General features: G+C 34.4%; 1 protein-coding gene across 1 annotated transcript in view; it reads right to left on the bottom strand.

Annotated features, from left to right (window-relative positions):
• Positions 1-10,779: 10,779 nt before the first annotated feature.
• The window catches only part of LOC149804680 (adenylyltransferase and sulfurtransferase MOCS3-like), a 46,086-nt gene continuing 40,404 nt past the window's right edge, over positions 10,780-16,461 (bottom strand). The window contains exons 10-12 of the mRNA XM_089942969.1: positions 14,835-14,882; positions 13,646-13,745; positions 10,780-11,198 (exon numbers count right to left, since the gene is read on the bottom strand). Coding sequence (XP_089799095.1) covers positions 10,948-11,198; positions 13,646-13,745; positions 14,835-14,882 — 399 coding nt within the window. The 3' untranslated portion in view covers positions 10,780-10,947. The remainder of the gene's footprint in view (positions 11,199-13,645; positions 13,746-14,834; positions 14,883-16,461) is intronic.

The following is a 16,461-nucleotide window of genomic DNA, read 5'->3' as shown; positions in this document are numbered from 1 at the left end:
CAAGAAGGGCGGAACAACAATTTACCCCATTAAATCATTAGACACAAGGCAGTTTTCGCACCTCGAGATAATCCATCTTAAATGAGTGAACCAGGAAAGAAAACAACAATGGTAAATCTTTCCTATCTACTGATGAAGCTCCAACCTAAAATGGGTCCATTATTAGAGAAGGAACAGCTCGAGGTCATAACAAATTACTTTTCCAATTTGTACCGATTGCAATTTTATATCAGGTTTTCGAATCGATATCAATTAAGTAAAGTAAAATCACAGGAAGAAAGTTTGTTGCGCATAAAGAAAAACATATATGTAAATTAAACTGTTGTGATATGATAGCTAAATGTTGTTACATGTCCTTATTTATTTACTTGTGGAATAATGTTTACTTACTTGCCATTTTCCACTAACGAACTATAAATCAGAAGACCCTTACTTTGTGTTGTTTATAGTAATGGCTCTATAATATGCTAGGTAACCTTTAATCATTTAAGAAAAGTAAAAAAGGGAATGAAAAGATAATAATAGTTTCAATAATAATAATAATAATAATTTCAGCGTTTGCAACAGCCTGCTGTGCAACACCTACCGATTTCCGTCACCAGTGTTCTACCGCATTATGTGTGTGTGTGTGTGTGTGTGTGATTAGCATTTTTAACGTAGTTTTAACTTTTAGTTTCTATTTACATTTACAGTCATATCACTACGATGTCTGCAGTGTGGCAGTTTATAGTGATATCTAGCATCATGCCGCAGACATGTAGCATGATGCCCTACCTAGTCACATTAAACCTGACACCTGGCCGACCAGTCCTAACATTAACCTGTTAATGCTAAGCGCCTAGCGAGGCAGCTGTTAGTACCATTTTTGTAAGTCTTTGGTATGACTTGGTCGGGGTTCGAACCCACGACCTCCCGCTTCCGAGGCGGACACTCTAACCACTAGGCCACCGGAACGGTCCTACCGCATCATGTTTGCACTGCTACCTTAATTGCATCATAAAGGCCTCATAGAACTTACTTTTTCAGACAACTGTTATCATTTCCACAAAAACAAGTTTTACAGTAGTAGATTGAAAATGAATGGCAAAATGAACTATAGTGATAAAATTATACAGCTTACTACAATACATTTAACAAAACTCATTGGGGACATAACGACTGCTGCTTTTACTGTATTTTGAGGACAAATGCAGCACTAAAACGACTAATAATACCAATTAGTTCAACAATTCATTGATATCTTTAGTTTCTATTTACATATTTATTTCAGTTTCTTGAGATATAAAAAAAAATACGATAAAAGACATCCCATTGAAATAAAGGTACAAAATAGTGAATACATTGATTTCTGTACGGACAACTCATTTTAGAGTTTTGTAAGCGGCTGGGATACCAAAATGCTCAATTGTTAGAAGTATGGACTATGGAACTAGTAAAAGGCGGCGAAGATCAAGGGAATCTTTCTTTGTAACATGCTAATGAAAAGTGTTTTAGTACATGATTTGGTAGTGGTGGTGGTGGTGATAGTGGAGGTGTTGAAGACGGAGAAGAAGAAGAGGAGGAGGAGGAATACGACAATTTGCATGGAAGTTAGAAAATAAAATAAAAAATCAAGATCAGATCTCATTTATCGCACAATACAACATTACAATTTTATAGACGGACACGTATGTAATATCGTCGAATAATGAAATGATATGAAAAGCGATTGCAAATGTACATTTTAAAATGATTATTTCCGCGGAATAAATACTCCACCACAATCACGATGTTTTCTTAAAGTGTGATATTTGCTGTTAAACAGTATTATCATCCACATGGATTGTTATCGTGATAAGCATACGAAGTGTATAAACATGCACTTAAATATGTACAACAAGAGCGGATTAAACCTTTAGCGTTTCTTAAGATTCCTGTGACATAAACGATTCTGCAATTTGCATACCATGAACATCATATTGATGATATTGAGTGTCAAACAGACCGCTCGATAAAATCACATTTTATTTAAGTAAATAATCAAGTATAAGATAAACCGCCATGTGTAACATCAATAAGACAAACTATGAGGACCCTATATAGACAAGCTATTTAAGTTCCTTTGCCTCTCATTATTGACGTCGACTGTCAACGCGTTGTCAGCTTTCATTCATTCATTCATTCATTCATTCAATAAATAAATATATAAACAAGTGTATCAACGCGTTTTCCACTTTCATTTAGACATTAAATAAATAAATAAATAAATAAATAAACGTGATGGAATGTTTTAATGACACCATAATTTCATCAGATATGAACAATGAATACCACAAATGGTTGAAAACATAAAAGAACTCGCAAATATAAATGGTCGTCACTGACAAATGAAGTTGGAAGTTGGTTATGATGATCTTAGTAAAGCAAGCCAGATTATAAATAGATTATTCTTTTAAATGGGAAAGAAACGTAGTTTACCCCCCCCCCCCATAAACACACACTTACAAAAGGTAAATAAAACGAGGATGTCAAACCGTTAATTGAATACATCGTATATTTTGTTTGATTTGATTGATTTAAGATGGCTTTCTTGGATTTTAGACGATGTTCATAATACATTTCTTATCTACATTATTGATTTCATTGTAATGAAAACTTTTCCTAGAGATCAGATCCTAAATATCAGCATGCTTACAGGATATTCCATTCCACTGCAATAGAAATAAAGTTTTCTGGTTTTGTTCTTGCTGGAGAAAGCGAGGCAGAGTGGGGTGGGTGAAGACAGTCTTTATTGGTATATACAGGTTTAATAAGAGTGCTGATTCATTAAATGACGTGCATTTGTTAATTTCCAATTTTGAAAAGGCGTTCCAGATTGAACAAGAGCCAGTGTATCATAGAAAAGGAAAGCAGAAGAAGAATATATCTTTGTGTGTTAAGGTTTTCATTGGATCAAAAAACGTATTGCTCAAATTTATGTTACTATGTTTTACCGATATACCGATAACCGCTCTATCCCTGACACGGATGTGAAAATGGCATATAGTATTCCCCTTGTACGTCTGTACGCACGTACATCCAGTTAGGTTTGACGGTAGGGCATTCCTTTTCTATAAACAAAAATTATTGTTGCAAGATACATAAAATTACTCAGTTTAATTTATGTTCTCTTTACTCGTGGATGCTCCTAAGACTCGTTTCATATTATAAATTGCTGTCATCACATACGGATTAAAAGTTTGTCACTAGGTTTAGCAAAACCTCGAAAATGTCGTTCTTTTATCGCAAGAACAAGTCCTTAAACTGTTGCTATCGATTTAGCGGCTAAATCACAGTCAATCTGGCTTAAGGAAACATTGCATCGAGCCTCAGATATCATAGTTTACCAGTGGCCTTTTAAACCGTTTGTATCCTATCACTGACATTAATGATTACATTTTTAATTCCACAAATTCCTAGACAAATATGGGTAGCATTCCCTGGTTGCCGACGAGAATGGACCCAGCGGCCATTGAAGTGGCCACTGTTTGGCGGTAGGCGCGAGATAAAGCTGGCCTAACTTCAGTTAGCTTGACCACAAATATCTCTGTTGTCGTTTCGCCTTTCACTCTTTCTTCTGGAAAATTGATTTAAGTGCAATTTTCTCAAGTGGATAAATTGTTTGAGTGTTTACAAACGCAATTTCAGAGCTCTCCACTTTAAATTGCATGTCATCAGCCACTGACAGATAAACACGAGGAAGAACGTTTGTGAATATTTGAAATTATCACGCGTCTGTATTTCTCTCCGATTGTTAATAATATCGTTCTGATCTTATGATGAAGTCAAACAAACATTCATTAAATGTCATAAATTAAAGTTAAAATGAGATCAGGAAAAGTGAAAACCTGCATAATTATCCGTGCATCTCCCGACCACGCCAAAACCACACTTCCCCAAGGGTACTGAATCCGAATTCTTAGATTGTTAAGCACATAATCCAAACGATCTTCGTTGTAATTTGTAGGTCAGAAGTGTGTCTAAGACCAAAAAGGACTATACACATTTACTACAACACATACATGTACGTGCAATTCGACGCACGGACATCAAGTTGCCATATTGATGCTTTTGTTGCTGCAGTTGTTGTATTCTATTTTTTGGAGGTGGGTGGATTGGAGAGCGGGTGGCAGGGATTATGATGACATTTGAAATATACGAAACATAAGGAGGCTAAAGTGCACAAACTTAAGTGTTTATTTCATTTCGAATGTAAAGGAGAATTGAGATTCAAGAAAAAGACAGACATTAGGCCTACACACGGAACAGAAGTACATGGAATGATATAATAGATTCTGCCAGTCTTCACCCATAATAGATGTCCTATAATACGATACTGCGCGTTTCAATCTAGGGTTACCCGTCAAAGGGTATGAAAAATCCGAGGATTATAAACTTCCACATCTTGATGCCATAACAATTCGTGTAAAACGCACCATCTTAAGTTACAGAACCAATATGGCATTACATTCCAATTCCGAATACTGATTGTTTTCCCTGTTCTTCCAATAATAACAACAACAACAACAATAATAATAATAACTACAACAACACTACTAATAATACTACTACTAATAACAAAAACAACAACAAAACGGACAGCAGCACATACTGTCACGTGGGGAAAGTCTTAGTATGCACGCAAGCACAGTCAAATGGTAACAAAGCACCGGTAAGCGAACTGCAAAATCAATGCGTTAAGTGACAATTAAAGTTCAGCAATTAATAATATCCTACAAAAGTCCTGGTACATCAACTTCTGCTAAAGACATTTAACTGTCTGTAAAACAAAAATCATTGTAATGTGAACGTTAAACAAATATTTGGGAACAGAGATGAAAAATCGGCTCAAATGAGATGTCCGATTTACGCCCTATGTGAATCAAAATTATCGGCCGTATCGGAACTCGTAAAAATCGGATAAAACGTTGCAAGATTATTGTCTAACACGTACAAGAGCGATGATCCACATCGACAATGAAGCATTCCATCCCGAAATATTTTCATATAAAAGGGCTGTAAGTAAACCACAGGGTCCTAATACTTGATTAATGTCGATGTGAACAAAACTTTGATTTTGTGATGAAACAAATTCAGAAAATAGTTGCACACTCCAATTCCCCGTAAAAAGAACGTATCGGTATGTTTATGATAAGACATTTCGATATAGTATGTCATTCTGATGCTAAAACATACCTATCCCCTTTTCATTTGCAAGATCTTATGAACTAAACATTGGATTTTTAGTATTTGTATTAGTGATTCAGCAAGAACTATATCTTCAGAAAATGTCCTTTTTGCTTTCAAGTTAGTCTGAGACGAGGACACATTTGCCTCCTATGATGGATCAAGGTGCGCGATTATTAATTTCATTTTCAGTGTATAACTACAAACTTCGTCGAACAGTGAATCTCTCAGATTAACTTGCAACCTTCTTCACACTATAATTCCTGATTATCCTATGAATAATATTTCGAAAGATTCTGTTTTTCTCCTCCTACTTTTGTCTTTTGCAGATAATCGTACCCTTTAGTTCACCTATACTTCTGATTTACATGAGCTTGCGTAAACATAATTTCCGCAGACCATTCATACACTAATGTGGAGTCATCTGCAGTTTTCTTTAGTTTATGAAATTGTAGACCCTCCGATTTATGTAGGGTCAGACTGGCGGGCTCCCCCTTCTTTGACATTGGAACCCCTAAGAAATGTTCCCGTATCTCGATGGACCTGTCCGTAGAATAATTAATTAAGGACTTGGGCCTGTTATCTAAATGCTTTAGAACATTTTTGGTTCTTTTGGTCGATTGTTAAAACAGGAGTAAAGACAATGATTTAAATACCTTTTTAAAATTTAATTACTGACTGAAGCATTCTCACAAAAATTCGAACTTGTAGCGATTAATCTTATGTATTAAAAAGAAGAAAATCGTTTTTTTTTTGTAGTCATTAAGATCTCAAACTTAAATGTGTACCTTCTAAATTTCAAATATCCTTACACGAAGCTGGTAAATTAATTTTTCAAGCGAAAAACAGTAACATTCCTTAAGTTCAAAAACAACATTAAGATGATAGAATACACACTATGATGTGTTATTTTTCCAAAAGACCCCAATTTTTCTTAATTTCCAGCATTAAAATTTCCAAATATTTCGCTAAAAAAAAAAATGTATCTGGACTATAACAATCTCTTGTGTTTTGACAATTTTGTTGGTATATAGAAGGAAAAAATAAATACAAATAAATGTGTTTAAAATATATTTATCTGTGATGTATTAATATTTGTGATTATATATTTGTAAACAATCTTTTATACTAATGTAATGACACCATCCATCTTTCTTGTCATACTGAAATTACTGTTAACAGTTATTCTGAGCATTTTCATGTAGTTTCTGTTTCAATTTCACCTCTGCTGTCTCACACTTCCAACTTTTGTTGTTGTTGTAGGGTTTAACGCCATTTTGCAGCGCACGATACGCAAAAATATGGCGGCCAGTATTAATGGTTGAGGAAGAACCCGGGAAAACCCCGGAAAGAACCACCGACCCACGAGAAGCTACTGGCAAGCTTTCTCACATACCCACATTAGCCGAATCCGAGACTCGAACCCACGCAGACAGAGGTGAGATGGCAGTGATCCGTAACGGACAGCGCTTCAGACCACTCGGCCAATCGGGGCCCCCAAAATTCCAGCATTTCATACACGTTTACATACAACTCAGGATCGTTAAAAATATCCTAAATTTTTCCTCAGATAATGACTATTACCTTAACTGTAAATCGATGGCATATCTACATGATCAGCTGATGTGTCTGACATGAATTGCACAGGGTATATCAAAGTACTGAGAATACTGATGTCTTCGTGGGTTGTGTGTGTGTGCGTGTGTGATTTAGATTTTTAATATAGCTTTAACAATTTTTCAGTCATATCGCTTCGATGTCTGCAGCGTGGCAGTTTAAAGTGATGTATAGCATTGGGGTATCATGCCGCAGACATGTAGCGTATGTCCCACCCAGTCACATTATCCTGACACAAAGCCGACCAGTCCTACCACTAACCTCTTAATGCTGAGCGCATAGCAAGGGAGCTGTTAGTACCATTTTTATAAGTCTTTGGGTATGACTCGGCCGGGGTTCGAACCCACGACCTCCCGCATCCGGGGTGGACGCTCTAACCACTAGGTTACCGGAGCGGTGGTGGGTTGTGTTGAAGTGATACTAATTTATGTCAGAAGGTGTGGAACATCATAATTCCTGGGATATTGCTATTCACGGTCCTTTTTACTATTGTAAACATAGTGCTTTAAATAATAATTGTATTTTTTTCTAAATTTTTTTTTCTTCTTCTTCTTCATAAGTGAATTTATATTAAGATTTACACATTTGATTAATTATTGTGATTTGTTATAAAAAAAAAAGAATGTACTGCTGTTTTAAGCAATTTCATCAGTGGAAAAATAATCAAGGGAGGTAAAAATTCGGTCTAAACATCCCGTATCATATACAATTGACATGGAAGACTACTGGACCTATAGCCTGTTACTAATTTTTGTAAGACCATAAAGTCTGTCACTATAATACAAGCTATATATGACAAAAGTGAACTAATTCAAAACCGTTATGGATAGAAGGATTAAAATGTTCAAAGTCAGAGTAATGTTTATCTTTATTATGTTGTTCTCATGACATTTTGTTCTTTACTCTTTCTGGCAAACCTATGTATGAGCTTCCTCTAAGAAGTAATGATATATCTCCAACGTTCAATATTCAATCCTGTCCAACATTCATCTTCTATTATCCATTATCCTTATTTCCTGTCCAGTTGGGTAAGTAAAATGTCAAATAAACATTCAACAACATTATTAATATCACATATGTTCAAACATTTTAGAAGCCTTGTTCTGTAGTAAAAAAATAACTTATATACTCAACTTGATCTCCATTATGGGTGGGTTATTTCTAAAACATGATTGTCAAGTCTAACTGAGCTTTGCCATAGACAAAGTGACAAATGTTTAGAATGATGATCCTCAAATATGGTTCAATGTAATTAAAAAATTTATAAAAATCTTGATTGTTGCTGCCATAAAATCTTCACTTGTGAAAATTTCTTTTGAATGAATTGCCTTTGAGTGATAATTCATTTTAAATTTTTATATCTTAATTCTTCTTTGGTTGAAAAGACATTAAAATGGTTAAAGGGATTATGTATTGTTCTCACCTGTTTTGGTATTACTCATCAAATATATGGCTACATTTTGATTTAAGCAGAAATATTTCTATATAATTCTTTTTTTTATATTAATATTTAACTATTTATTCTCTGACTTTTATAATAAATTTCTTCAACATGCCCACCTAACTGTCTGTAGATTCTTGACCTGGATAAAATTACAATTGATGTATACTGTAGTACTTATTACATCCAGTGGAAGGTCAGTTTGTTTTACACCAGATCTTTATTAACACTCTGCAACTGAACTTTATAATCTGCATATTGCATACACATGGTAAACATTTCAAGAAACTGTTGTTAGCTGTACAATTTTAGTAATTTTTGGGTTTGCATGCCTTTTTTATTTATTGCATGTTACTTCCAGGTGAGCACACAGCTGATCATCATAGCGACTCATCAGCAGCACATTTCAAATTAATGCTTTTTATTGCATGTCTTGCTTTAGATTTCATAACTGTAGTGCTTATGCAGATTTTAATCATAATATTTAGGATATGCTTTTTTATGTAGTGACCTTGTATACACAGTGAGGTGGTTTTCAACTGCAATGAAAAATGTTTATGCTATTAAAGGCAAGATCAAAACCATGGGTTGTAGTTTTCAAATATAATGCTACATGCCTACACCAATGATCACGCTCACTATTAAATTACCTGTGTAGTAACATACTAACATATATAAGAGATGACTGTAAGGCACTGTATGCCCTCTCCTAAACAAAAAGCACAAGTGTGGCATTTTTCAGTAAGAATACCAATCTTCAAATGGAAACAGTTAATGCTCTGCAGTATAACTGAAACAAGCAAATAGAAAGATTAACATATAATGCAATTATATTTTTGCATCTCAATTTCACAGCCTTATTAACTGATGGAGACTGTAGTAAAATATTTTTGCCACAGCAATAAGAAATAAATATTTCATATGTAAGTGGCATGATTGAACTGGCTTATGTTCAAATAGTTAGCAAACTGCCAAAACCTGAATGGAATGTTACATTTATTTATCTGTAAAACTCATTCATCTCTGTCGATGTGGATATCCTGAATTGTATGCTGAACAATGGTGTTAGACATCCAACAACAACAAACTGTAAAAAATCCTACAAGACACTCTATTACTTGTAATTCAGTCTGACTGGTCTGGTATTTTGTAATTTTAAATTTCATGAAGATACATAAATACACAAACAGTCTATTTTATTTGTTGATTTTAATTATTGATGTCTTTGTATTACAGTAGGGGTTTTAAAATGACAACAAAAAAGAATGATTTGTCTAGCTATTTCAATTTATCAACAACTTAAATAAAATATTGTGTCACTAGATGTTGTGTTCAATACAAATTCTTTGCTACTGACTTGCTGTCCCTCTATAATATCTTTTATACTTCATCTGTTATCCTTTAACTGCTTTCCTTTTACCAAAGACTAATAAAAATGGTACTAACAGCTGCCTCACTTGGCACTCAGCATTAAGAGGTTCATGTTAGGACTCTTCTGCCTGGTGTCCAGATCATGTGACTGGGTGGGACATGATACTACATGTCTGTAGCATGATGCTTCAGTGCTAGACATCACTAAAAACTACAACACTACAAACATTGTAGCGATATGACTCAAAAATTGTTAAAGCTACATTAAAAATCCAAATCACATACACACACACTTTCCTTTAAAAAAATGAAAGATTATTTCTATGGTTGGCTCTCAATGAGTTATACATAAAACATCATTATTATGAAGATTACTGGGCTTTTAATTGGGGTGGGTGTAAGCTCTGTGTGTTTATGAGTATTATGGACATATTTGGGGTGGGGTGGAAGATCTATGTGTTTATGATCAGTATTATGGGTTTTTATTGGGGTTAGGATATAAAGTCTGTATGTTTATGATAAGTGTTATGGGCTTTTGCCAGGGTGGGGTACAGGGCCTGTGTTTATGATGAGTATTATGGACTTTGGGGGTGGGGTGTAACGTCTTTGTATTTATGACAAGTATTATGGACTTTTATTGGGGTGGTGTGTAAGGTATGAATGTTCACGAGTAATATGTGCTTTTATGGGGTGGGGTGGGGTATAAGGTCTATGTGTTTATGATAATTATTATGGGGTTTTATTGGGGTGGGTTACAAAGTTTGTATTTTTATGATTAGTGTCATGGACTTTTACTGTTCCTGCATTATATAAGAAAGAGCTTTGTTTGACTTATTTATTATCAATGCTGATGGAGGTGGCAGATGGGTGGGTGGGCAGGTGGATAGGGTAGTTATTTTTAAAAATATGCTGGTACCACAAGTGCTGTAAAAAGGTTCACACACTGCACACTGACATTTTGTGACTATTTTATTGTTGCTACTTTTACAACTTTTTGTGAAATATAAACTCAAAATATTCTAAAAAGTTTTAAATATTAGGCAATATTTACTGGAATCTTCTTACAAGATTCAAGTACAAACAAATAAACCTATTTAAACTTATCGATAATAATGTTAAATTGAAATAAAAAATGTACTAGTAAAAAAGATTTGCGGTCTTTAATCAATAAAAGCAAGAACAACTTTAAAATTTGTAGTTAATATCTGCTGGGATGCATGATGTTTCATGTACTAGTTAAGACGACTGAGAAACTGTAAATAAACCAAAGAGACATATGAATAAAGAGGAATGGTTGCTTATTAGATATCACATCAGTATGTGGGAAATGTTGGATCAACTTGCTTTGCCCATGCTGTCAGTCCACCCGCTATATCTTTTACGTCTACATTAAAGTCCTTTAGAATAGTCTGTAATCTTCTGGCAGCCAACTGAGAGTCATTTCCCCTTCTGCAAACAACTATCACAGGAACTTTTTCATTCAGCCTCATTTCAGACAGGGAAAGAACTTGACCCTCTATTTGTTCTATGCTCTGTTGTTTCTCAATATGATCAATGGGAATATCTTTGGCATGTTAAGAAATACATATTTATATGCACAATAACATTATTTATACTGAATGTAAAAATGTAGAATGCCACTGACAGTAATAAATACCCATGCCATGGTACAACATTAGGTTCATATCTGCTTAGACAAAGTGCCTCAAGTATATATATATATATATATATATATATATATATATATATATATATATATATACACACACACACACACACATGCATACATATACAGTGTGACCCAGGTATAACACAGTAGTTGGGAGCCACAGAACCTGACCATATTATAGGCCGAACCATGTTATAAGCAACCTGGTCAGTTAGCTGAAGAAAATGGTGCATGTACCCCACAAATTTGCAAGGGGGGGGGGTAGGTAGATTATAAATGATGTAAGCATACACTTTTTCCATGTAAAAAGGAAACTTTCACGACACAGGTAACATGTTCCAGTCATGTTGGAAGATGCAAAAATTGATCAGATTCCATTGATTTTATTTATGTTTGGTACTGACTTCTTTTGAAGAAAGGTTCTTTGTGTTTATTGAAGATTGTAGTCAGCTTTCTTTGATGAAGGTTACTGGAGTCACCGCTAAAGGACAGCTTTGGAGAACCCCAAAAATGCCCATTTCTTATTGTGGCGGCAACATCAAATAATTGTACTGCATGACTGAGACTGATTTTTTCCATTTACTTAGTACGTTTTCATAACAACAGGTGCTTCAAAGGTACTCTGTTTCCTTTGAAATTTCAGCAAACTATTTTATCTGGGTCCGTTTTTAAAAAGGAATTGGCTGTTGTTTGGTCCATTCTAGTAAGAAATTTAACAAAGGGTCAATCGACAATAGAGATGCAGGTGTTCTGGTCTGATGACAAGGATTAGTACAGAACATGTGGGTGTTCTGAAGGATTTAATTCTGAGTGAAAAGAAGAGAAATTTTATGTACCATCCACATACAAATGTCAGTCTTTGTAAATGTATTAATTACTAGCAAGCAGCTGAAAATCAGGTGAAAGATAGATTACGAGACAATGCCTCATCCAGTTGATCTCCGTTACCAGAAATGTCTTCAACAAAAAAAGCAAATATCTCACAACATACAGTACTCATGCTAGATGTCAAGATAAGTGGATTATGATATAACAATGCGCTGTTCTGATGGTTTGTCAATATGGACAAAGAATTTGTTTATGTAACAATCGATAAATTGCAGTGCATTTTATATCAAGTTTGTGACTTTCTTGCATGGAACCTCTGAATTTCTCCACTCCAAACAAATGGTTGTATATACAAGTTTAAACAGCCAACATTGTCACCAATACAAAAAAATTGCCAGATGGTATATTTTGCTGCCAATTGTGACATTGGCAAGCCCTATGCGATCCAAGAACAAACTTTCTACATGTAATTTTTCATACTTTCAAGAAGAAAAACCTTTTTTGTGAACAAGAAAAATACATATAAAATTTCAGAAGCCATAGCAAGATCATCTTGTATTATTTGTAAGCAATCTCTTCAACCAAAATAATAAAAAACTTTTTATGTTTATTTTGGTACTTTTAAGATAGAAAAGTTTTATTTCGTGTATAAGAAAAATACGTGTACATGAAATTTCAGGAGCCACACCACAACCGTGTTATATCCGAATTCGTGTTATAATGAAGCGTGCTATAGTGGGGTCATACTGTATATATCACTGTGTATATATATATATATATATATATATATATATATATATATATATATATATATACACACACTTGATAGTCTGTACAATAAGTTAAACAGTACTTCATCACAATACTAGCTAGCTATATGGTGCCTATTAAAAGTTCTGCTCTTATAATGTAAAGAAAATTTAAACAAACTACCATGTATACTTGTTTATAGGTCAAGTCCAACTGCAAACTGCACATATTAAGGTCTGTCACTGCATAAAGTACCAGCAGATGTAGAGCTATGAAGGTTGTTTTTTATTTTAGAAGCAAGCACTAGAACAAACAACACAGCCTCTGGTCTATGACCGCAGATTTGTGTCAATGTCTTTTGCACTTGGACTAACTTATAAATGAGTTAATATGGTAATAAAATTGTTAAAGGTACCAGACTGCCTGAAAACTCAAATGTAAATCAGAACCTGGCTGTTATTTAGAATGTTTTCTTTCTGGACATTAAAAATAAAAATAAATATGACTCAAAAGATTGTTTTTGTCTTTCCAAGACTAGAAATGTACTGCTAAAAAGCCTATAATTTGTCCTTCATAATTTCCCAACAAATTCTGGGCAAATGGAGCCAAATCTTAGTTGCCTGAGAAAATATTCAACGTCCATGGTTGATGAACACAGAATTTTTCTAGCGATAATGAAATGCAGCTTATATAAGACTTAATGAAGGAAGTGGAAAATCATTTGGATGTATAATCAGTAATGATGGGCTATACAACAAGGATACTGAGACAAGGGCAGGGTAGCTGGCAAATGTCCAGTTCCACTGGCTGTCTGACATCCACCAGTACATGCGGTGTCCCTTCCTTTAACAAAATGTTGTACTCCTGCAAAAGAAAAAACATTTTTTTTAAAATTCCTGATTACACCAACAAAGATTAATCAATTTTTTTTCCAAACAGAGATAGGTAAAGTCTCTGAAGCCAATCCAAATATGTGATGAAGACAATGGGCAACATCAAAGCCATTTGCCTATTGAAAAGACCAACCACAAACACAAGCACAATAGTCATGACTCCACAGAAAACTGACTCTCACAGGTTGACTGTTTATCTTTATGTTATCATTATTACACACCATATTGCTCAATTAGTTGCTGTTTGGCATTTTGAATGATTTATAATCAAGCTATCAACCTGTGCTAATAAAGATATCAGCCTGTGCATGTAACACAAACATACATAGAACCTTGTTCTATTCACCATCGGCATGCAAATGCTTCACTGAAAGGTGAAGCAGGAAAACCTGGACTTCTTTTACAGTCAGCTAATTCTGAATTACCTACCACAACATTGAGTGGATGCTCTGAAATCTAGTCATTAATGGGACAAACAGAGAGCGAAAATCTCTCTAAAATTTATCCAAAACTAAGAATAAATTTTGAAGTTACAAAGGTAAAGGAATTGAAATACTCAGTAGTTGTTTTAAAAGATGTGATGTTATGTGATGTGATTTTGATTTTTAACGTAGCTTTAACAATTTTTCAGTCATATCGCTACGATGTCTGCAATGTGGCAGTTTATAGTGATGTCTAGCACTGGAGCATCATGCCGCAGACATGTAGCATGATGTCCCACCTAGTCACATTATCCTGACACCAGGCCAACCAGTCCTAACACTAACCTCTTAATGCTGAACGCCAAGTGAGGCAGCTGTTAGTACCATGTTTTAAGTCTCTGGTATGACTCGGCCGCAGACGCTCTAACCACTATGCCACCGGAGCGGTGTGTTTTAAAAGAAGTTCCTCTTCATCATTCATTTAAAATAACCTTTATATTCAGTATCATATCACCAAGTTATGGTCTTCATGATTTACTTAGTTTAGGTTATTATCTGTGCGTAAAGAGTTTGTTTTGAAAATTATTCCAGTTCTAGCATATAAATTGCAACGTCAAAAAGTGAGTAGATGCATTTACCTTTACAGGTATTCGTTCTTCTGGCTTCAACAACTCTAGTACTTTATCCTAAAAAAAATGAATAGAAGATAAAAACAACTTCTAAGTACTATTTAAATCACAGAAATAAGTAGGCTGATTCTCACTCAAGGTAAACATGGTTATCTCCCTTGCAGTATTGACTGCCGTTAGAACTACCATATGCATGTGTAGGACATTACGTGTATGTCTGAACATAAACTGTAAATTTGCAGGGAAAATCCCCAAATTATATATGATAGTCAATGAATAATGTTTATTACTAGTCTTGTAGATCACAATCTAATGCTTGCCTTCTTTTTTTCTTTTCATATAATTTAACAAATTTTGATAGAAAATCACTGCAATATTCTCAACTTGTTTGAAATGTGATTTTTTCCCACTTTCTAATGAAGAAACAAAGATTCTTTAATTGACTTTAAAATGTTTTATGGAATATTGTTACATCATTAAAAACAAGCGTTTTGATTCTTTTCAATAAATTTTGATATCTGTGCTGATCTTGTACAATAAATTGGATTTTGTGGATACTGTCTAAAAACAAAAAGTTTGTAGCAAGCTTGTCTCCAAAAATATTTTAGGTGGAAGTCACTGAGAGAGAAGCTATGCATACAGTCTGAATGAATTTCACATCAAATGTATGCCAGTGAAAGTGAGTACAAACTGGCATTTTTGAATTTCACATCAAATGTATGCCAGTGAAAGTGAGTACAAACTGGCATTTTTGAATTTCACATCAAATGTATGCCAGTGAAAGTGAGTACAACTGGCATTTTTGTCACATCAAATGTATGCCAGTGAAAGTGAGTACAAACTGGCATTTTTGAATTTCACATCAAATGTATGCCAGTGAAAGTGAGTACAACTGGCATGTTTGAATTTCACATCAAATGTATGCCAGTGAAAGTGAGTACAAACTGGCATTTTTGAATTTCACATCAAATGTATGCCAGTGAAAGTGAGTACAACTGGCATTTTTGTCACATCAAATGTATGCCAGTGAAAGTGAGTACAAACTGGCATTTTTGAATTTCACATTAAATGTATGCCAGTGAAAGTGAGTACAACTGGCATGTTTGAATTTCACATCAAATGTATGCCAGTGAAAGTGAGTACAACTGGCATTTTTGAATTTCACATCAAATGTATGCCAGTGAAAGTGAGTACAACTGGCATTTTTGAATTTCACATCAAATGTATGCCAGTGAAAGTGAGTACAAACTGGCATTTTTGAATTTCACATCAAATGTATGCCAGTGAAAGTGAGTACAAACTGGCATTTTTGAATTTCACATCAAATGTATGCCAGTGAAAGTGAGTACAAACTGGCATTTTTGAATTTCACATCAAATGTATACCAGTGAAAGTGAGTACAACTGGCATGTTTGAATTTCACATCAAATGTATGCCAGTGAAAGTGAGTACAACTGACATTTTTGAATTTCACAACAAATGTATGCCAGTGAAAGTGACTACAAACTGGCATTTTTGAATTTCACATCAAATGTATGCCAGTGAAAGTGAGTACAACTGGCATTTTTGAATTTCACATCAAATGTATGCCAGTGAAAGTGAGTACAACTGGCATTTTTGAATTTCACATCAAATG

Source organism: Sinohyriopsis cumingii, chromosome 2, assembly GCF_028554795.1.
Source record: "Sinohyriopsis cumingii isolate HCF-2022 chromosome 2, ASM2855479v2, whole genome shotgun sequence".
NCBI lineage: Eukaryota > Metazoa > Mollusca > Bivalvia > Unionida > Unionidae > Sinohyriopsis > Sinohyriopsis cumingii.
This window is presented reverse-complemented; position numbering and strand designations above follow the sequence as displayed.